This window comes from Triticum aestivum, chromosome 2B (genome assembly GCF_018294505.1).
Source record: "Triticum aestivum cultivar Chinese Spring chromosome 2B, IWGSC CS RefSeq v2.1, whole genome shotgun sequence".
Classification (NCBI taxonomy): Eukaryota; Viridiplantae; Streptophyta; class Magnoliopsida; order Poales; family Poaceae; genus Triticum; species Triticum aestivum.
The window spans coordinates 159,658,199-159,679,939 of NC_057798.1; the positions used below are offsets into that span (position 1 = coordinate 159,658,199).

The following is a 21,741-nucleotide window of genomic DNA, read 5'->3' on the forward strand; positions in this document are numbered from 1 at the left end:
ACGCCCGCACCCGCTAAGTCCTGCCGCCCGTTACCCGTGCCCTTGCGCCCGCTTAGGCCCTTGGGGCCAATGACAGCCGGGGCCCCAAACCCCCCCCCCCCCCCCAAGAACGATTTTATATAAAAAAAGAATAAAAATAATAATAAATAAAATTATTAATTAATTAATTAAATTAATTGTGTTTAATTAACCTAGTAACTAATTAAACTAATTAACTATTGTTAATTAACATAACTAATCTGTTAACTAAACTAATTAACCTGGTTAATTAGTTATCAGACAATGACATGTGGGTCCCACTAGACCCACCTGTCTGTTTGACTAGTCAACCGACCAGTTGACCCGCTGACATCACTCTGATGTCATGCCTGCGTCATCATTCACTGTTATGGATAATGTTGGGTTTAAATAAATAATTAAAATCAGAAAATGATTTAAATCTTTAGAAAATCATATCTTTTAATCCGTAATTCGGATGAAAATACTTTCTACATGAAAGTTGCTCAGAACGACGAGACGAATCCGGATACGCGGTCCGTTCGTCCGCCACACACCCCTAACCTATCGAACCCGCAACTTTCCCCCTCCGGCTCCTCTGCCCGAAAACACGAAACACCGGGAATACTTTCCCGGGGGTTTTCCCCCCTTCACCGGTATCACCTACTACCGCGTTAGGGCACACCGAACACCGCGTGTGCCTTGATATATTTTGTGGTGCTTTGTTTGCTCTGTATTCATAATTTCTTCCCCCTCTTCTCTCCGGTAGACTACGAGACCGACGCTGTTGCTGACCAGTTCGACTACGGAGTTGACGACCCCTCTCTCTTGCCAGAGCAACCAGGCAAGCCCCCCCCCCCTTTGATCACCAGATATCGCCTACTCTTCTCTATACTGCTTGCATTAGAGTAGTGTAGCATGTTACTGCTTTCCGTTAATCCTATTCTGATGCATAGCCTGTCATTGCTGCTACAGTCATTGATACCTTACCCGCAATCCTAAATGCTTAGTATAGGATGCTAGTGTTCCATCAGTGACCCTACACTCTTGTCCGTCTGCCATGCTATACTACTGGGCTGTGATCACTTCGGGAGGTGATCACGGGCATATACTATATATTTTACACTGTTACATTACTGGTGATACTGTTTGGAGATGGGGGCTGAAGGGGCAGGTGGCTCCATCCAGGTAGTGGTGGGCCTGAGTTCCCGACGGCCCCCGACTGTTACTTTGTGGCGGAGCGACAGGGCAGGTTGAGACCACCTAGGAGACAGGTGGGCCTGGCCTTGTTCGGCATTCGCGGATACTTAACACGCTTAACGAGATCTTGGTATTTGATCTGAATCTGGCTACTGGCCTATACGCACTAACCATCTACGCGGGAGTAGTTATGGGTATCCCGGCATCGTGGTATCAGCCGAAGCACTTCAGACGTCAGCGACGGAGCGGCGCGCGCCGGATTGGAACGTAAGCCTGCTCTTGTATTAAGGGGGCTAGTTCTGCTTCCGGCCGCCCTCGCAACGTGCAGGTGTGCTATGGGCGATGGGCCCAGACCCCTGTGCGCTTAGGTTTAGACCGGCGTGCTTGCCTCTCTGTTTTGCCTAGGTGGGGCTGCGACGTGTTGATCTTCCGAGGCCGGGCATGACCCAGGAAAGTGTGTCCGGCCAAATGGGATCGAGCGTGTTGGGCTATGTGGTGCACCCCTGCAGGGAAGTTAATCTATTCGAATAGCCGTGATCTTCGGTAACAGGACGACTTGGATTTGTACCTTGACCTTATGACAACTAGAACCGGATACTTAATAAAACACACCCTTCCAAGTTCCACAGACAACCCGGTGATCGCTTTTCTACAGGGCGACGAGGAGAGGATCGCCGGGTAGGTTTATGCTATGCGATGCTACTTGGAGATGCTACTTGGAGATGCTACTTGGAGGACGTCAATCTACTCTCTTCTACATGCTGCAAGACGGAGGCTGCCAGAAGCGTAGTCTTCGACAGGATTAGCTATCCCCCTTTTATTCTGGCATTCTGCAGTTCAGTCCACCGATATGGCCCTTTACACATATACCCATGCATATGTAGTGTAGCTCCTTGCTTGCGAGTACTTTGGATGAGTACTCACGGTTGCTTTGCTCCCTCTTTTCCCTCGTTTTCCTCTTCTTCTCGGATGCCGCAACCAGACGTTGGAGCCCAGGATCCAGATGTCACCTTCGGCTACGACGACTACTACTCTGGAGGTGCCTACTACTATGTGCAGCCCGCTGGCGACGACCAGGAGTAGTTTAGGAGGATCCCAGGCAGGAGGCCTGCGCCTCTTTCGATCTGTATCCCAGTTTGTGCTAGCCTTCTTAAGGCAAACTTGTTTAACTTATGTCTGTACTCAGATATTGTTGCTTCCGCTGACTCGTCTATGATCGAGCACTTGTATTCGAGCCCTCGAGGCCCCTGGCTTGTATTATGATGCTTGTATGACTTATTTTATTTGTAGAGTTGTGTTGTGATATCTTCTCGTGAGTCCCTGATCTTGATCGTACACATTTGCGTGCATGATTAGTGTACGATTGAATCGGGGGCGTCACAGCACGCCATGTCAGCCCAACAGGTGGGGCCAACTTGTCGGTTTCACTATCTTCACAAGTAAATCGGACAACCAGTGCTCTCCATTACGTATTAGACACAATTATGGTGATTTTTTGTGTTCTGCCTCATATGTGGTACCAAGTTATTACTTTAGTCCCAAGTGTGATGGTTTTAGGTAAATAACTCTAGCTGTAACCGCCTGCCTCTAGCCCTCTGGGCAGGTGGCCTTCGCCCCCAGCCTCTCGACCTCCTCCCCATCGTGGTGCTGGCCGTCGCTCTAGCCATCCCTCTTAACTCTTAAGTCCCGCCCCAATGAACAAATCCGACTAGATGTGCTTTAACATGTCACCAAACTGCACATTTTGTACGCAACATGATATCACAAAACTACAACACTACTCTTTTTAAGATAAAAGTTTAATGATATTTACTCGTCAGTAACACTCGACTGTGACTTGGCATGCCAGCAATATTTGTCTTCGTTGGTTTGGCCGTACATACTGGCATACTTGCACCAGCTTTAGAAAAAAAAATACTGCCCCAGCTTTAGAAAGGCAAATGTTGACAGTGAAGCAAATAGCCCCAACAATGCATTGACATTTTTTAATGTTTTTTGAAAAGGAGGTTAACCCCAAGCCTCTGCATTATTGCGATGCACCCAGCCATAAGATATCCACTAGAGAACAATGAAGCATGAACATTCTCGTTGTCATCTAATATTACTAGTGAAACTCTACCATGTCCACAGCTTCATTCACCATTACTACAGTCACTAAGATGGTAGTACTCTCACATACTACTGATATCCAAATACAACAAGGCAACACTGCCCAATCCCGGCCGGTGCTGCCATACAGACTAACCCGACACCGCATTTGTTTACGACGGTGATACACGGCAGGACCAATCCTGTCAAGAAACAACAAAAGCATGCGCTTGATCACACTGCGACACGTTGGTCTATCCGTCAAAACCTGCGGCTTTTCGGGCTGGGTTGGGCTTCTGTGGAAGTGCTGCACCGCTTGAGGTAGGTGTCAAGCGTCTTCTGCTTTGAGGGGCTTGGTCTCGTTTCACTCTGCGAGACGTTCAGCGTTTTCTCCTGCCCATCCAGCATCTGGTGACAACAGAACATCGCATTGTCAGATCCATTCATGGCATATCAACCGTTGACATGAGAAACCTCAATGGACATTATAACTGCCGAACAGTTTCAGGGTAATTATAACTAAAATCACTAGAAAAGCCAACAGAACATGGCTATCGTTATGCGCTTATGATGAAATGAAATGTTGGTTATCGTAGCAGAAAATAGTTTGCAAGTGCAAGGACAGAGGAAAAGAGGGACAAATAGCAGACCTGCCCCAAATTCTCAAGTTTGCCTTGAACAACATCCCTGCAGAGCAATAAAAGTGGAAAAGACACTTCAGTGGATGATCTTAAGTATAACAGTTGTGTAATGAAAAACAAGATTCAGGCATACCATATAATATCATCTACTGTGTCGTTTGCGAGAAGGTAATATATGTTCACCGAAGAAACCTGGAAATTTGGGAAGAGAACAAGAGAAAAAAAAATGGTCAGAAAGGTGGACCCACAAATTATCAACTGCAGAAAAGCCACGCATTAGGCTAGAACAAGAAATGTGATGTTCACCTGACCAATCCGGTGGGCACGATCCTCTGCTTGAATAATGTCACCTGGAGTCCATGATAACTCAGCAAAGATAACTGTACTTGCTGCTGTCAAAGTTAACCCCACACCTCCAGCTTTGATGGATAACTGCAATGTTAGGCTTCCATGAGGTTACACACAATGAATAAACAGAACTTTCCCTCCAGAAATTTTACAACATGATGTCTGTGGTTGGAGCATTGGATTATGCTGTGTGATCTCAATTGTGACTTAACTACATCTGCTTTCAAATCTTCGTGATTGTTCGCCTTATTATTGAATATAAGGCAAACATATCTACCATGGCCTAGACTTGGTGCTCTCTTCCAGCTCTATAAGCACAAAGGCTTTCTTCAGAAAAAAGTCATAATTCACTGGCAGTTTCAGTCAGCATTGTGCCACCCAAGGATCATTTTCATGGGCAAGTGAACATAATGCACAAAATTAATAGGAATTAGCACATACCACTGCTGCCTTGATGTCATCCTTGTTCTGAAAATCCGTGACCAAATTTTGCCTTACAGCTACAGGTGTTTGGCCATCAATTCTTATACATTTGACTTTCTTTTTCTGAAACACGGTAGTATGTAGGTATATAGTAGCTCCAGATGTATCATAAACAGGTCAAATCGAAATAAACTCTTAGGAACTTACCAAGAGATGTTGGTGAATAGCCTCAATCATGGGTTGATGGTGTGCAAATATTAAAAATTTGCAGTCAGCCTGACAAATAAAGCCATCAGTCAAATGTGAATGACTTGATAAAAGACATATAAAAGCCATTTCACAGAGGGCTTCTCCAAATCCTGGCTGGGTGATGATTATGCCATACTAGCTAAATTCCCATACTTTGTTACCGATAAAAAAGTAATTGATCAATTAAGATATTATTGTCAACTAAGCTGGATTTTCCCTAGGCGCGGCTACTATCCCCCCCCCCCCCCCCCCCCCGGCGTCATGCTACATTTTCATTAGAGATTTTTCAAGAGGTGGTTAAGTTAGTCTGTGAGAAAGCATCGTTCTATTTTATTATAGTTCAAAAAAGCAGTAGGTGTTAATTGTGCGTTTTGCCACCGCCTTGGGCTTTACTGACCAAAGCGCATGCTTATGCGCAGTTATGCACAGATTAAGCGTAGTTATGCGCAATGCGTTTTGCCAATGCCTAGAGCCTAGGCACGCTTAAGCGCGCACCTCTTCTAACTATGATTTTGTAGTTGGTTGAACTGTGGGAAATACCCCTTGGTTTTTTTAGAATAAACTTGACTTTCTTTTGCACTAATATATAAATTTTCATGAATAAAAACCAGTGTTGACTTCAGGGGAAAAAAATTGCTATTATAGGTCACTATTCACATTATTTTGGCCGAAGAATTGTTTTTCTTAAAGAAGTCAAAGGGGATTTTCTTTTTGTGGAATTTTTTTCACAAGTACAATGTTAGGTCAAGTTTATTTCAAAAATATTTTCAGAATTTTTTGACTTTTTATTTATTTATTTATTCAATATAGGGTGTATATACACCCATAGACCAAAAGTTCCCCTCCGTTAAACTGTTATGTTTTGTCAGACTTTCTTGCATAGTGGGAAAGAGAGGTGAAAGATGTGGATGAAGTGAACTTTGCATCACCAGCTCCCACTTATAATTCACTCATTTAGTTCAGCTCAAACTAAAGTTACTAAACTGAAACAGGTAGGCTATAAAAATGGATTTTATTTTTCATATGGTATCATGCAAGTATGCAAGAATGTGGTCCCACCGAAGTGTGAGGCACACATAGTTCAATATAAATTAGTCAAAACAGTGGGGTTGTTATGGCGCTGCTAGAAGGAGGGTGCGAGAGGGCCGGCCGGGGGTCTTTTGCCCATGGCTGGACAAGATGGAAGTGATTTCCTTAATTCTTGCTTGATTAGACTGATACATCTCCTCTCTATATATAGAGAGGTTTACTTGACTCCCAAGCAAGGCTTACTTGACCCCTAAGCAAGCGACCCTTATCTCTAATTAACCCTAAGACTAACGGGCCCATTAGGCCCATTACGTACTCTAACACTACACCCCACCTGGACATGCAGCTTGTCCTCGAGCTGCAGCCTAACCAACTTATAACCATGACTCGACGCAACACAAACCTAACACCTAAAAACAAGCCTTTTACATCTCGGCTTGTTTTATTATTCTCAAGCTGAAATGGACTGGGACGCTTTATTTTGGACCCTTAACAAAAAGTGGACACCATCCGCACGTCGGACGCGCACGTGTACAGCCACCTGGATCCCATGGACACCACCTGGACCAAAGGAGTGCATGTGTATGGCCACCTGCAAGTGGTCACAAGAGCGACCAGCAGAGGCGCCCTCGCGGCGGCGGGCGGTGGAAAACAGTGGTGCTACGCGGTGCGCTCCTGTCAGTGACACCCTGCCTTCTCCCCGTCGGACGGCTGTTGGTCTGCACCGCACAGGGAAGAGTGGAGGGCTTGCGATGGAGAATGATGAGGAGGGGTGCGCCCCCCCCCCCCCCAACTGCCGATGTCGCAGACTTTGAGGTCACTTCCCGTGGGGAAAACAGCATGCCCGCCGCCCGTGGGGGAAACCGCATGCCCAAGATCCCCAACGCAGCGGACGAGATCGAGGTCCTTTGCGCAGCGAAGGGCAACTTGGAGGAGCGGCAGCTGCAGACCACGCATCTACCGCACACGCCGACGCGCTAGGAGGCCGCGCGCAGCAGCCTGCAGCCTCACCGCCGCCGACGCGTAGCGATCCAAGACGGAAGCGGTGATGGCGACGGCGGGGACTTGATCTGCTGGATGTGGACGCCCTGGGATGGCGGCGACGCTGATGGGAACGAGGTCGTCGCAGTCCCGTCGTAGGGCATCCCATACTGGGCGGCGGAGCAGACCGGCGGTGGCTGCTGCAGCTGTAGCGGCTGCTGCGGTGTCGCGCCGGGCGCGGCGGAGGCCGCCAGGAGCGGCGGCTGCCACTGCAGCCAGGGCTGGGCGCAGCCAGGGCTGGGCGGTGGTGGCGATGGATGGCAGCTGCAGCGGCCCGGCGAGCGCGGCGAAGGCCGCTTGGTGCGGCGGCTGCCACTGCAGCCACAGCGGCGCGGGGGCGGCGATGGGCAGCCCAGCCGGGTGCAGCCCGTAGGACACGGCCAAGAACAAGTGGATCTCCTGGACCACCTGGGCAACACCCCGGACACCTCCTCCAGGGTGAGGACGGCGGGGACGGGCACGACGGAGGAGCGGGGCGACGGTCGTGGTGGTCGCCGGAGGCGACGAGGTGACCGGCAGCGAAAGAGATGGGCTTGGCGGCGGTGAAGACATGATCGAACCAAAGCTAGTTGATACCAAATTGTTATGGCGCTGCTAGAAGGAGGGTGCGAGAGGGCCGGCCGGGGGCCTTTTGCCCACGGCCGGGCAAGATGGAAGGGATTTCCTTCTTAATTCTTGCTTGATTAGATTGATACATCTCTCTTTATATAGAGAGGTTTGCTTGACTCCCAAGCAAGGCTTACTTGACCCCTAAGCAAGCGACCCTTATCTTTAATGAACCCCAAGACTAACGGGCCCATTAGGCCCATTATGTACTCTAACAGGGGTGTCTACTTCAGCTAGCCAAGTTATGATACTCAATTTGGAACCAAAAACTGGCAGCAAGTGGGCAGTTCATGACAGTTTTATCAAGTCTGGTCTTATTAGAGTAGCTAAGAAGACAATCTACAAATATCTCATTTAGTTACCTCAATTACAGTGGCCAGGTAATCAAGCACTGCTGGAATTTTGGCATCAGCCGAATCATTATAGATCTGCAATTAGGCATGAAATATGAGCACTGATACCAATAATAAATCACTTTAAGAGATTGAAAATACAAGCATGTGATAGTAAATGATATAACAAGAACTGTGGAGAGAATTATTTATTCTATTTCAAATGCATGTTCTCAATGTATCTTCATGTTAGGCGCATATAAGAATATTAAATATAAAGATATGGCATAAAAATATGTTCCAAGGTATTAGCTTCACCACATTAAAAAAGGAAAAATATGACCTCAATAAAGGAAGAAAATATGGTAAAATCTATGAATTTACTAACGACGAACCTAAAACCCTATCCCTGTGTTGAATTGCTCCTAATATTGGATGAATGAAGATGAAAGTCGAAATCAAGTCTAACAGATAACACTGTAAATCAAGTCTAACAAATAACACTGTAACTGCATGCTATTAAATGCAGATAGAAAAAGAATTAACTATCCTCATGCAAAGCAATGCAGTTGAGCTGCATCAATTGTTGCATCAAATAGGCATCAGTTATATATAAATTATATAAAAAATTAACTATTTAATTATCATAAAGTTGCTCCTAATATGGGCTAAGATAAAAATGCAGAAGTACCTACCAAAAAAACTGCAAAAGTATCTATTAATTTGTCATTCCACATTCTAAGGCAAAAACTTCAACTAGAAAAATAAAAACGCAATTGTAAATAGTACTCCCTCCGTTCCAAAATATAGTGCTTCCTCTATCCCCGTGCTTCAACTTTGACCATAAATTTAACCAACGAGACCGACTGCAGCGGGAGCAAAAGTTGTACCAGTGAATTCGTATTCAAAAGAAGTTTTCAATTATATAATTTTTTCTCCCGCCGCAGTCGGTTTCGTTGGTTAAATTTATGGTCAAAGTTGGACCTCGGGAAGCGTGGGCGCACTATATTTTGGAATGGAGGGAGTATCTCTTCACATGCCTAGAAAAAAAGTAAATCAAATACGGCAACAGTGCATTTTTCCTCTATTTTATGCGGCTTAGTTTACTAAGTTCACAACAGAAAGGTAGAATGTTTCAAGTTCATCAAGAAAAAAAATTCAAAAAAAAGTTCATCAAGAAAATGATGACCAACTTTAGAAGTTTAGAGTAGCATACAGGCATACAACATATACATATTCAGATTACCTTATTGATAATATTCTTTTGATTAAATTTCAGAGAGTCGATCATCTCCTGTGAGTCACATGACTGCATTTTGATCTTGACAGTCTCCAACTACAAAAAGACAAACCACATCATGACTCTGGCACTAGAATATTACCTTATCATATAATGATCTAACCATAAAACGATGGACTAATCTATCATATATAATATCTCTCTTTTCTTTATTAAAAGACGAAGCTTAACTATTTAAAACATCCATATATGGTTGACAACAAATAGTACGCAACGAAGAGACCCATAACATTTTTGTTAGCTTCACTTGAGAAGAAGATCATAAAGTTTCAACTTCAATAATTTCTGGTGTATAAATCAATCATAAAGTTTTTACTTTGATAATTTCTGGTATATATGAATCAAATGTCTCACTGGATAATAAAATAAGTAGAGAGGACAGGCTGTCCCAGCACCCATATAAAAGCTCTTCATTAATCCAAAGAATTAAGTCCAACAATCAAACAATGTGGGTAGAAGTACCGGCGCGTTGAGCTACCAAGAAGTGATTACAAGTTTTCATATGCTATGACTACAAGTCTACAGGGTATCATTCGCAGGAAAAGATAGTACATTAAAGTAATACTAACATACTGTACCTCACGAAAAAGAGCGCGGATATGTTTCATCTCTTTCTCACTTAAGTCTAGAAAGACCTGAAAAGATTGGCAACATGCAAACATTAGGTATAGATGTTAAAGGAATACATACAAGATCGATACAAAATCTTATTTCACTGGTAGTCAAGGTTCCACATATTCTGTATAGATAAATAAGAAAAATTGAGCATTTAAAAGAGACAACCAAGTCAACAGAAGAAGGCCCAGAAACAATTGGAGTTGGTGATTAACAGATCTCATGCAAATCATTCTGAATTGTTTATCGTAAACTTTGATGTAAGGCAAAATGAAATTTTGTAGATACAGTAAGTTCAGTTCTGTTTTTCATCTTTATCTCGGAAATAAACCCAATGAGGTTACCTGTTGCCTACGCTTAACAGGCAACTCCGAAAGAACATCTTTCTTCAACCTGCGTATCATGACAGTTGCTTTCATCAAATTATGCAGCTCCTCATGATTGCTAGCGCCTTGATATAGCCCAAAATACCCCTGGGAAAGAATCACAGTAAATAGTCATAATTGGTGACAGAAAATGAAGAAAGCAATTTCGTTAAGCTAGTACTTACACCTTTGCAGTATCTAGTGCCATATTCATTTACATTCTTGTAGACAGTAGGATATAACGCCTGGAGCTGCAAAAGTAGAGAATTAGTTGCTTCTCTACGGTGGAAAATTTCCTGTCGTCAAGTATGTGCAACTAAATCTCAAAACAGCCTGTACCTGAGTAAACAACTCGATGGGGCGAGATAAGGCAGGCGTTCCACTTAGCAAAACCACATATTGGGCTTTCTGTGAGTATGAAGTCACAATTGATTAATTTTGTTGATATTGTCATGTAATTTATCTTTTAGTACGCTGTAATTAGGCAAGAAATTGATCGATGGAATGAAACCCGAGAAAGCACAATACATCCTAAGGAACTGGTGGCATTAACGGGAAAAAAATATTCAAGGTCACAGCATGTACTCTCTCCATTTCACTGTAAATTTGTTCACACCCCACCATGCACCCAGACCAAGGAAGCACCAAGTCTAAGAAACATTTAATGAGAGAAATGACTGTGCATAGCCCCAACTAAGTGACACACTACAGCTACTTAACAATAATCTAAAATGTTTTAGTATGATAGAGAGCAGCAACATTGCAATAACTATACACATAATTCCCTCGATGGATGAACAATTGGAGACAGAGACATGAGACCCTCGAGGTCATGGACAAATGTAGCAAAACGAAAGAAGTAAATTCTAATGAATGTTTGGAAATTCTGGTCATCAGAAGGGCTAGTATGAAATAACTAGGCAAGAACACCAAATGATCAAACTGTGAGCGGCATTTGGTTGGGATAAAGTGATGCAAACTACCCAAATTTATCCAACCTATTCAACCAAATTAAACTGTAACAACGTATACAAAGAAATTTCTGCTCCAGAAATAAAACTCGTTCCCCCATAAGAGACATCAAACCTGCAGAACAGGAAGTGAAGCGATTGTTCTCTTTGCTTGGCCATTCTTCAGGAAGTGTGACTCATCAGCTATAACTATCTGAACGAAAATCATTCAAAAGCAAGTATAAATGGATTATGAATAGCAATATTCTGAGTTCATGGTAATTAGGACACAATTACGATAGAGGTCAGGTTGCTATATTCACAATACAGAGTGAAGCGAATATCCATATGATGGGGGTACAATGGAACATGTTTATCCTTTTATTTTCCATTGGCAAGAAACCTAATTGATGTGCTTGCATACGGAAGCACCAACCAGAGTCAACAAATGCATCATCACAAAATGGAACTTATCAGTTTCTTCGCAAGGTTTAGATGGAACTCATTTGTCAGTCCCATAGGTGAAACCTCAATCCCTTAAGTACTCCTGATTTAATGAATTGGGGTAAATTATAATTAATGCTGCCAACAGGCTACAGTGCTCTCAATACAATAAAATTCTTGAGACATCAAATACATTGGTTGCTCTATTCGATGCTAAATGGCATCCCTAAAACAATAACTAAAAAAATCTTTATAAAAGCAGTCTTTCATCTACATGCACGGCCTTTCCCGTCTACTTGAAATCTGTGTAATCATGCTCATTACTTCAGTGTAAGTGCAAATGCTGGATGCAGGATTATGCCTGCAATCAATCATATGGCTGGGTGCCGTGTCAGTCATTTGGTGAAAGAATTAAAGTTTCATACTCGAATAAGTTATTTTGCAGCTATGGCAGGCTGTGCAGCACACACACCACCCTCTCCAACGAGCCAGACCAGCTGATCTGGAAGTGGTCTGCCAATGGCACCTACTATGCAAACCAGGATCAATGCTGGACCGCTGATAGGCTTACTTGCCATGGACTCCAGCACCATCCCCGCTGCCTCACCAAGTCCCGGAAACTATACAGCATCTGCTGCTGGACTGCCCCTTCGCCTGCCACACCTGGCATGAAATCCTAGCTTGGCTCAGAATGACGATCCGTGCACCAAACCATGAAGCTACACTAATGGATTGGTGGCTGTGTGCAAAACAGGACACGCCAACGCTGCAACGCAAGGGTCTGGCATCTATCACCCTTCTCGTGCCTTGGATGGTCTGGAAACACCGGAACGAGTGGTCTTCGAGGGTGCCCAACCTTCAATCGCTACACTAGTTGGCATGATCAAAGACAAGGCCTCCTCCTGGGCAAAGGCTGGCGCTCGAGGGCTGAGGGTTGTACTGCCCTCAAACTGGGATGTTCCTTAATTTTCTTTCATCTTTTTTGTACCCTGCACCTCCTCGGAGGATTGTAACTGAACTTTTGCCTTTTCAATGCAAAGAAAGGCAAAGGTATTTTGCTTTTTCTAAAAAAAAAAACAAGTTATTTTGCAAGAAATCTGTGCTGTTGGTTCATGTGTTCAGTTGCTAAATGGTAAACAACAGCCTGTGTACTGGGAAGTAGGAACACATTCTGTGGAAATTTAAAATCACACAGCCCATATCCATGAATGAAACAGAAGATTAGATGAATCCATACCTTAAAATCCAAGTCCAGAAGAGTGCTTTGTATCTTGGGGACTACATCATAAGATATGACATTGAACAACCCATCCAAGTGAAAATCTCCTTTGGTATTTGAATACACCAATCTGAATCCTGCCTTATTTGATCCTCCAGTTTGTGGTAACACCACCTGAAAAAAATGTTGTTGATATCCATGGATAGAAGGAAATAAGATGTATATTGTCTGTTTCCTTAAGATTTGTCTAGCTATGTAAATTTACTTCCGCAACAAATTCCAATTATCAAAAAACTTCCGTATGATATGAACTACTCCCTCCGTTTCTAAATAGAAGTCTTTTTAGAGATTTCAATACGGACATATATAGATGTTTTTAGAGTGTAGATTCACTCATTTTGCTTTGTATGTAGTCCATATTGGAATCTCTAAAAAGGCTTATATTTAGGAACGGAGGGAGTATTAATTTGCAGTACAACTACCATAAATGTGGTTTAGTTGGGAACTGCTCATGGTTTAACAGTTCCTTCATTTCTTCAGCGAGTGACACCATCAACTGTAGCAACTTATCACCTTGTGTGATACTAGAATTTGCAAACAATAGAGCACTAGACTACACAAAACGTGGGAGTAACATCAGCTTCTTATAGCCAGTGCTTTGAAGATAATTTTTTTATAATCTGATGCTACAGTCTATTCATGTTCGTCTGAATGGCATAAGAAGTTAAAAACACTTCAAAGAAAGTGCAGGGTGAAAAGTAAAGAGTTAAATTTTGTTCACGTAGGAAATGAAATATTGGAGCAACATATGTTCAGAAAATATGGCCTTACATTAAGAGATGGTTATGATTATGCTCAAATATGGTTAAGGGGAAGAATATGAATAGAATGTTCAACATAGTAAAAAAAAGTGTCCATCCTTGTTCACCTGACCACGCAAATCAACCTATCATTGAAGGAAACAAACATGCAAGACGTATGATGTTTTTTCTATGTGCCACAAGATCATGTCCAATAGAAATAAGGGGCAGATTCGCTGTGGAAAGAATTTGACACAAGTACATTTCCTGGTAAACCAGAAATGGGGAAAGGGATTTAGAACAATTATGAAAATCTAGTTAAGAATATTTATGATCAAGCAATTGATGTAGGTCAGTAGGTGAGAGATTTTAAGAGCAACCAATCCGAAAGAAGTGTTTACACTGAAAAAAAAAGAGGATATACCAAGATATCTTCCGTAGGGATGTTAAGCCACTGCTGAATCATCTGTTATAATCGCAAAGCAGCAAATTCAAATCCCCCTTGAGGATAAAGGAAACTGCTGTTCAAATATAAATATGAGTTTTACAAGTAGGAGATACTTACAGAAGCCCAATGTAATCGCAATGAAGATGGAGAGATAACAAGAACTGGCCAGGCATCATGAAGGCAAGAAGCAACAGCAATTGCCTACATAGAGAAAAGGCAACAAAAACAATGCCTGAAAGATTTGACGTTGTTGTCTTGTGCATTTTCGCTCGCCAGGTTTGAAAGTTACTGACTGCATGCTGCCGAGCAAAACGAATGACACAAATCCTTCCCCTGGGCGAGACGGTCATGTGCATCTGTATGTGTGGCGATCCTTTGCTATTTTTTCAGGGTGTGTGGGTGTGGCGTGCGTTTGGGGCGGGGGTATTTTTGCCCCCCCCCCCCTCTCTCTGTAGTTTTTTTTCATCTTAATGAAATAATACGGAGGTCTCCTGCGTGTTGTAGAAAAAGAAGTGATGATGGTCCACAGAGAATGTATAAATTACCTGCAATGTCTTTCCAAGACCCATTTCATCTGCTATCAGCACTCTGCCCCCATGTTGCAAAGCGAACCTACAATAACGAGAAAGAAAGGGTACAACGTTCAACTATGGGAAGGTACCACGGACCTTTAGTTCTTTTCAGCCAAATCCAAATGTGCTGAGTTCTTGGGGACCAAATAAGCAACTTACATCCCATTTTACAACCTAATAATGTTACAACCCAAGTAATAGATGTTGACGGGCACCCTCAGCACCATACTGTGATGGCATGACCAGGAACCATGAAGGTGTCAGTGGTACACAGGGAGGTAAGACGTACGTAGACTGGGGACGGACGAAAGCAGCCAGGATTTCAGGCAGTGGCGAAGCCACACATGAGCTGTGTAGTCCATTGACTACACAACTTTTTGCAAGAAACGTCCTACAACAAATAGACATCATGCAAAAAAGTCCTACAAATGTATGCTCCTGACTACACAAGATTCAATTGACTACCCATGATTGAATACCTGGCACAGCCACTGATTTCAGGATCAATTTCTTGCTTAATCTATTAGGCCTAGTATATGATTGATGTGTCACTGCCTAGTCTTGATTAAGGGCCATGGTTATCTGCTACATTTAACATCCTATAACTGTACGACAACTAAGTGATTAAGTTCAACATTACACCACATGTATGAATCTAAGAAAAGACATTTCCCACTGTTATGAGCAAGGATGTTGGATATACCTGACCCCGTCACGCTGAAAGGGCATAAGCTTCGACTCAACATCCGCTGGAATCTTGTCATACAAACCTTCCGCAAAACAAAAACAATAAAAAGAACAGTTAGATTAGCATTTTAGGAGAAAAATAGAGAAATGATTAGGCAATGGAAGCCTCACAGCTGAACGCAAGACCTATCTGGGAAAATTAAATGTTTGCACAGGTCATTTGGATTTACACCTATGTGATACTGTTGAAGAAATATTTTACTTCTGCATAGTTTATTATGTACTTCCTCTGTAAATAAATATGAGACGTTTTAGATCTCTAAAATAGTGATCTAAAACGTCTTATATATGTTTACAGAGGGAGTATCTAACTGGACTAGAGGTTACTAGAAAGTAACACAGGTCTTAATATCTCAAGTGCATGTAATTTTGTCCGTTCAAACAGCATCTTAGCAACGAGCGGATGAAAAAACATAAGCATGTGGTGTTTCCAATGTTTACTTTAGAAATTTAGATACCTCGAAGATCTTTGGCAGCTAAAGCAGCAGCAAAAGCCCGCTGAACTAACGGGTCCAATTTTTGAACCTGACAGGTAAGTAAATGTACATGTTATGGTCAAAAATGAATTGTCTCTAGATGCACTACCAGCATAAAATAAAAACATCCAAATAACAACCAATTTGGTGGATCCAGGAACCAACAGGTTATTATTCACAGGCCAGAAACTGTTAGTTACTCTTGCTTGAGGTGTAGAAAAGGCTCCAATTGCACAGACGACAGCACACTGAGGCCTATGTCTTGGGCCTTGTGGCTATGGAATTCTTTTTTCCGAGAAATTGAAAATACAAGCTTCCCAAAGTACCTTGAAATAACAAGAATAGTGGACCGCGCACACCAATGGCCTCACAAACAATAATACTTGACACTTTTGACTTTTCAAAGTCTGTGAGATGCTACTTACAAACTTTCGCCACTAATTTTTACAACTTTACATTAAGATGTGCTAGTAGAATTATGACTTTACAGAAAAATAACCAATCTAATGGTATATTCCGTATATAGCCAACCTAGATTTAAATTCATTTCCAGTCAAACTTTAGAAGTCTAATTCTAGGATGTCAGGTAAAACCAACAGGGGTAGTATTTTCTTCAACAACATCTAAAAAACTTGTATTATATATTCTCAACCCCAGAAGCTAATAAACATCATGAGAATGACTCAGTCGCTGAGTAGGAATGAGCAGTTCAGCCAACCAGTCAATAAGGCAATAGAACAAATTCAACGAAACAAAATAGAAGATCACTACTAGAAACAGCAACAAAGCTATTCAAAGTGCACAAAATAACTGTTACCTCAACAACTAATCCAGGTACGGCATGAAGAACTTCCTCCGCTATTGATAAACATGTCGGAGGGAACGTCCACACCCTAAGAATTTCACAAACCGAACCAAGAATAAGTTATGTGTTTTACATAAGGCATCAAACTTTACTATGCTATAGAAAACATCTGGTGAAACTGTCAAGTAACAGAATAAGGGAACCTTTCTTTTCCATTCCAGCTAGCTTTCGGGATCTTGTGAAATGCATCCACGAGTTTCTGAGAGAGAAACGGGAAAAAGAAAATATATTGTAGACAATATAATTCTGTGGCAACTGATTAAAGATTTGGCCGCTGATGATAAAGGCAAAATGAGATGTATAGATATGTTAGGCAATAAGGGAAATGTACCTGGTGATAGGGGAACTTCGCTGCAATCACACCACTAGAATGAAGGAAAAGATGTATAGATATCTTAGGCCAGCTGCTCTGACTATTATTCACTTCAATGACAATTGAAAGGAAGAATCAGATGGGCCACAATTCATGTTAGAATAAGCAGAAAACGTACAGAATGTTGTATACCTGCATTTGGTTGACTAAGCCGAGAAGGTGAAAGTGATTCTGCCTGAAAAATAATGAAGGAATAATAAGGAATAGTATACAGATTTCCTTTGTCAGCAAGATGGAAGTTGGTAATGTAACACAAAATAGATAAATTTCTGCTTCCATCGACATGTATATCTCCATAATCAACTCAAAACAACGGAATCGCAGATGAGGCCATTAATAGAACAATTCCAAATATCCAACCTCTGAAGAACGAAGAACGCATTTTTCATTGCATGCCCCAAAGGCTATCAAAGTATTGTGTGCAGTTCAAAATAAAATGCTGACAGTATCTGCATCAAGATTTATCATGATGGGCAACTCAAAACAACAGAATAGCAAATGATACTCCTAAAAATGTCCAACGCTCTGAATAATTAAGAATGAATTGTTCATTGCATGCCCCAAAGGCCATCAAAGTATCGCATGCAGTTTTACAAAAAATGTTGACTATAGCTGCGTCAAGATTTATCTCATGTTTAGAAATTTGTATCAGCTTATTTCCAAAATTACCATCTTTTGACAAGACAAGTTGTACTTAACAAGGCTTCCAAACCACAGAATTTCAATTGTCAATGCAACAGTCAGCAAGAGAAACTGAAATGCGCTTGAAAAAAAAATGTTAACTACAGCCATCTAAGTTTGTTCCAGACCACCAAACCCAGACCATTGGACATCCAAACTTCCAAGTCATGGTTCAAAGGTGCTAGATACTCCCTCCGTCCCAAAATAAGTGTCTCAACTTTGTACTAGCTCTAGTACAAATTTGTACTAAGCTCAAGACACTTATTTTGGGACGGAGGGAGTAGTTCTTTACCAAAAAGATGGAATCAAATACCTTGAACATTTCAAACTTAATGCTGAAATTATGATATGCACAAAAAGGTGAGCCTAAAAAGTAAAAACCAACGTCCAAATTCAACATACTTCATACAGAAAGCTTAGTTTCTCTTAAATCTATAAACTACAAAGAATAAAGAAAATTTCGTTGACAGATTTACCACAATACAAACGCATTAAGCTAAACCCCTAGCACATTTCCGACCAAATCACCAACCCACGAATCTTGGGCAAGAACATGTCGATTTCTTTCAAGAAATCACTACTGCATTCACGAAAGCTAGGTAAAAGAAAGAAGGGGATTTACCACGGTGAACAGTACTGCATTCACGAAATGGCCCGTCATTCCAAATTCATTGGACATTGCAGCAACAAAGATTTCCAATTTTCCGTGTCACGCACAAACCCAATCCCTAGTATTCAAACAATAAACTGCCAAAAAATACCTCTCCCAAACAGCAAAAGAACAGAGGAAACCCTAACCTTGCCGAAGCGAGACTCCAGGGAGACCCTGGAGGCGGGGTGCTCGTTCCTGAGCGGCGAAGAGAGCGTGGCCGCCGGCGATAGGGCGCGGTTGGGGAGCGGCGAGATTGCGGGGGCGGTGGAGGCGGCGGAAGAGGAAGCCTTGCGCTCCGCAATCGCGCGGTAGGCGTCCTGCTCGAGCTTGTCGTACTGCTCCTCGCTTAGGCCCCAGTCGTCGTCGTCTAAGCCGCCCCAGCCGCCGGCGCCGCCTAGGCCCGCCATTTTCAGGCGGGCGTTTTGGGAGGGAGCTGTTTTGGCAAGGGAGAGGGTCAGAGGGGGGGAAAGGGAAGTAGGGCGTCTCAAACGGCGGTGCTCAACGGCGGGATCCCGATATAGAGGAAAGGAAAACAAGTCTTTGCAAAATACGTCTACATACATCTCTTTTATCCATTTTGATGACAATTATTTCCGAACGGAGGAAATAGTATATTTAGCATGTTTTCATTTTAGGGCATATCCAACTATCGACCCCAACCCTCCGCAAGCATCCCAAACGGTCCGGACATTGTAAGCCATCCAATGGATCGTGCGTTTATCCGTGGATCAGTTCACGTGTCTGTTTTCCCGTAAACTGGATAAATCAAATAACTTTGCAACATAAAACTGAGGCAGGGACCGCGCATTTGAAGTTGGGCGCACTGTTTCCACGGTAAGAATAAAACTCTCTCAACCCTATCCTCTATCATCCCGTCACTCTTCACCTCAATTTTCCCCTTTGTTTTGTCACCGCCGCCGGTAGAGTACCGGAACAGGTAAAAGAGCATGGTGCCTCCATGTTTGGTTTTGGTAATTGATGACAATCCCTGTGGATTAATGGTTGTCTTGAGCTATATTTGAAGGGTTTGTCCATAGACATTTTTTTAAGTCCATTAGTTGGTTTCAAGGGGATTATGTAATGACCAAGGTGCTATTCAAGGACTTATCCAAAGATTGATCAATGTGTGAGTTGAGCCTATTGAAAGCATGTCTTAAAGAAGAAGATTGTGTGAACATTCATGTTTACCTTCAAGACATCATCTTTATGGAGAGAAGATAAGGTACAAAGTTGGTCAAGACAAAGTACAAGAGTGGATTCAAGTTGATCAAGACAAAAAGCGTAGAAGATGTACCGAGTGAAATCAAGGGATCTCATTATATGGTAAGCATTGTCCATTACGCTTTGTGTACTAACCCATGTGAAAGGACATGTGGTGTCCCCATGTGTGGTTTTGGTAATTGATGACAATGTCTATGGACTAATGGTTGCCTTGAGTTATATTTGAAGGGTTTGTCCATAGGCTTTTCTTGGAGTCCATTTGTTGGTTTCAAGGAGAGTTTGTGATGACCAAGGTGCTATTAAGGAATTATTCAAAGATTGGTCTTATGAGTATTGAGCTTATAGCAAGCATGTCTTGAAGAAAAAGAGTGTGTGATCATTCATGTTTACCTTCAAGACATCATCCAAATGAAGAGAGTTGGAAAGATTCAAGCTTGATCAAGACTAAGTCAAAGAATGAATCAAGTTGATCAATACACAAAGCATAGAAGATGTACCGAGAGGGATCAAGCGATCCCATGGTATGGTAAGCATGGTCAATTATGCTTTGTGTACTAACCCATGGTCTTCGTGAGAGTTCTTTGTGGGGTTAGGTTGCAGTGTGCAAGTTCAAGTAGGATCATCACGAAGAGATCATATGCTTGAAGCTTGCCATCCATTGTGGCGACAATGGACTTGTGAAGATGTGCAGAAGAGTGGCTCACCCATAGTGGAGTATGAGGGAGCAATCTACTAGTCTTCGTCGAGCCAACGCAATCAAGAAAGGTGGTCCATCTTGAGGAGGAGAAGATCGTCATCATCTAGCTCAAGTGGATCATGTGCAAGGCAAATGTTTGCCCTTGATAGGTTTTCTATTTTACCAGTCTCACGGTAGTTGTGGGAGACCGGGTTATAGGATCGATTGCCGTACTATCAAGGGGGGCTCTCGATGAGTTGCTTGATCGTATCGTTCGTAGAGAGCTCAAACCATTGCATCCTTGCATCATCTTTATTGGTTCTTGTTTGGTTCTTCTCCTTGTGAGATTTGGAGCTTATGGTAATTTTTATGACAAGCTCGAGTTCATCGAAAACGGAGTTCACTTGCATCTTCTATGATGTTTTCGATGTTGGAGGGTATGCCGGTTCTTCTCTGTTGGAGGTTTCACTCCTTTGTTTGTTAGGCATACCTCCCCTGCCTCTTCTTTGATGCTACTCGTTGTCTTGTATCCAACAAGCTTGAGTTTGCTCAATTCGGAGCTCATATGAAGAAGTTATGGCTTTTCTGTTTTTCTCCCTGCTCTGGTCTGAGCGGTAGTACCGTGGGCCGGAGCGGTAGTACCGCTTGGGTGCTACAAGCGGCAGTACCGCTCCACAGCGGTAGTACCGCTTGTAGCCCGAGCCGTAGTACCGTTGCGGTTTCGTGCTAGTGCCGCCTCGATTCGAGGGCTCGTTTTTCGTGTCGGACTTTCTGGTACCAGCTGCGGCAGGAGTGGCGGTAGTACCGCTCCGGAGCGGTAGTACCGCGAGGAGGAGCGGTAGTACCGCTTAGGCTGTTAAGCGGTAGTACCACTGGCCTAGCGGTAGTACCGCTCTCTACGGGACTGGTAGGGGGGGTAACGTTTGGATTTTTCCCCTCCTATAAAAGGGGGTCTTCTTCCCCAATGAACATTATCCTTTAAGCTCGTGTTCTCCCCCCATTGTTGACCTCCTTCGAGCTTGCTAACTCTCAATCCCTCCATGGATTCTTGCTAGTTTTTGAGGGAAAAGAGAGAGGAGATCTAGATCCACATTTCCACCAATCACTTTCTCCTCTATGTGAGGGGAACCCCTTGGATCTTGATCTTGGAGTTCTTGGTGTTCTCCTTCTTGTTCTTCCTCTCTTTTTCCTCCCTAGCATTAGTTGCTTCGGTGGGATTTGAGAGAGAAGGACTTGGGCACTCCGTGTGCCCTTGCCATTGCATTTGGTGCATCGGTTTGAGTTCTCCACGTGATACGTGGAAGTTACAAGTTGAGAAGCTTATTACTCTTGGGTGTTTGGGCACCCTAGAGCTTGTTCCTCTTAGGTGCCTTGGTGCCCTAG

At 42.9% G+C, this 21,741-nt stretch overlaps 1 protein-coding gene across 3 annotated transcripts; it reads right to left on the minus strand.

Moving 5' to 3' along the window:
• Positions 1 to 3,279: 3,279 nt before the first annotated feature.
• LOC123044062 (SWI/SNF-related matrix-associated actin-dependent regulator of chromatin subfamily A-like protein 1) lies at positions 3,280 to 18,958 on the minus strand. Of its 3 annotated transcripts, none has more exons than XM_044466684.1 (25): positions 18,608 to 18,958; positions 17,261 to 17,303; positions 17,087 to 17,178; positions 16,899 to 16,954; positions 16,708 to 16,783; positions 15,873 to 15,939; positions 15,371 to 15,437; positions 14,641 to 14,707; positions 14,213 to 14,296; positions 14,072 to 14,113; positions 12,866 to 13,021; positions 11,321 to 11,398; positions 10,574 to 10,642; positions 10,420 to 10,485; positions 10,214 to 10,342; positions 9,833 to 9,889; positions 9,201 to 9,290; positions 7,985 to 8,050; positions 4,905 to 4,973; positions 4,716 to 4,820; positions 4,487 to 4,582; positions 4,233 to 4,358; positions 4,060 to 4,118; positions 3,936 to 3,972; positions 3,280 to 3,693 (listed from the first exon to the last, which is right to left on the minus strand). In XM_044466684.1, the coding sequence occupies exons 1-25, from the start codon at positions 18,866 to 18,868 to the stop codon at positions 3,547 to 3,549; spliced, it is 2,205 nt and encodes a 734-aa protein (XP_044322619.1). In that variant the 5' UTR covers positions 18,869 to 18,958; the 3' UTR covers positions 3,280 to 3,546. The 3 variants fall into 3 exon arrangements, with proteins under 3 accessions (XP_044322619.1, XP_044322622.1, XP_044322621.1); XM_044466687.1 differs by lacking the exon at positions 18,608 to 18,958 and adding an exon at positions 18,432 to 18,536; XM_044466686.1 differs by lacking the exon at positions 4,487 to 4,582 and having other exon boundaries at positions 18,608 to 18,955.
• Between the last annotated feature and the right edge of the window lie 2,783 nt (positions 18,959 to 21,741).

What these genes read in the sequence shown, in the direction of transcription:
- LOC123044062 (XM_044466684.1), bottom strand. Translation starts at nt 18,868, where the DNA reads ATGGCGGGCCTAGGCGGCGCCGGCGGCTGGGGCGGCTTAGACGACGAC. An exon ending in GCTTAGTCAACCAAATGCAG is followed by an intron (nt 17,179 to 17,260) that starts GTATACAACATT and finishes TTGTCATTGAAG; the next exon opens with TGAATAATAGTCAGAGCAGC. An exon ending in CTTCACTTCCTGTTCTGCAG is followed by an intron (nt 10,643 to 11,320) that starts GTTTGATGTCTC and finishes TCATACTCACAG; the next exon opens with AAAGCCCAATATGTGGTTTT.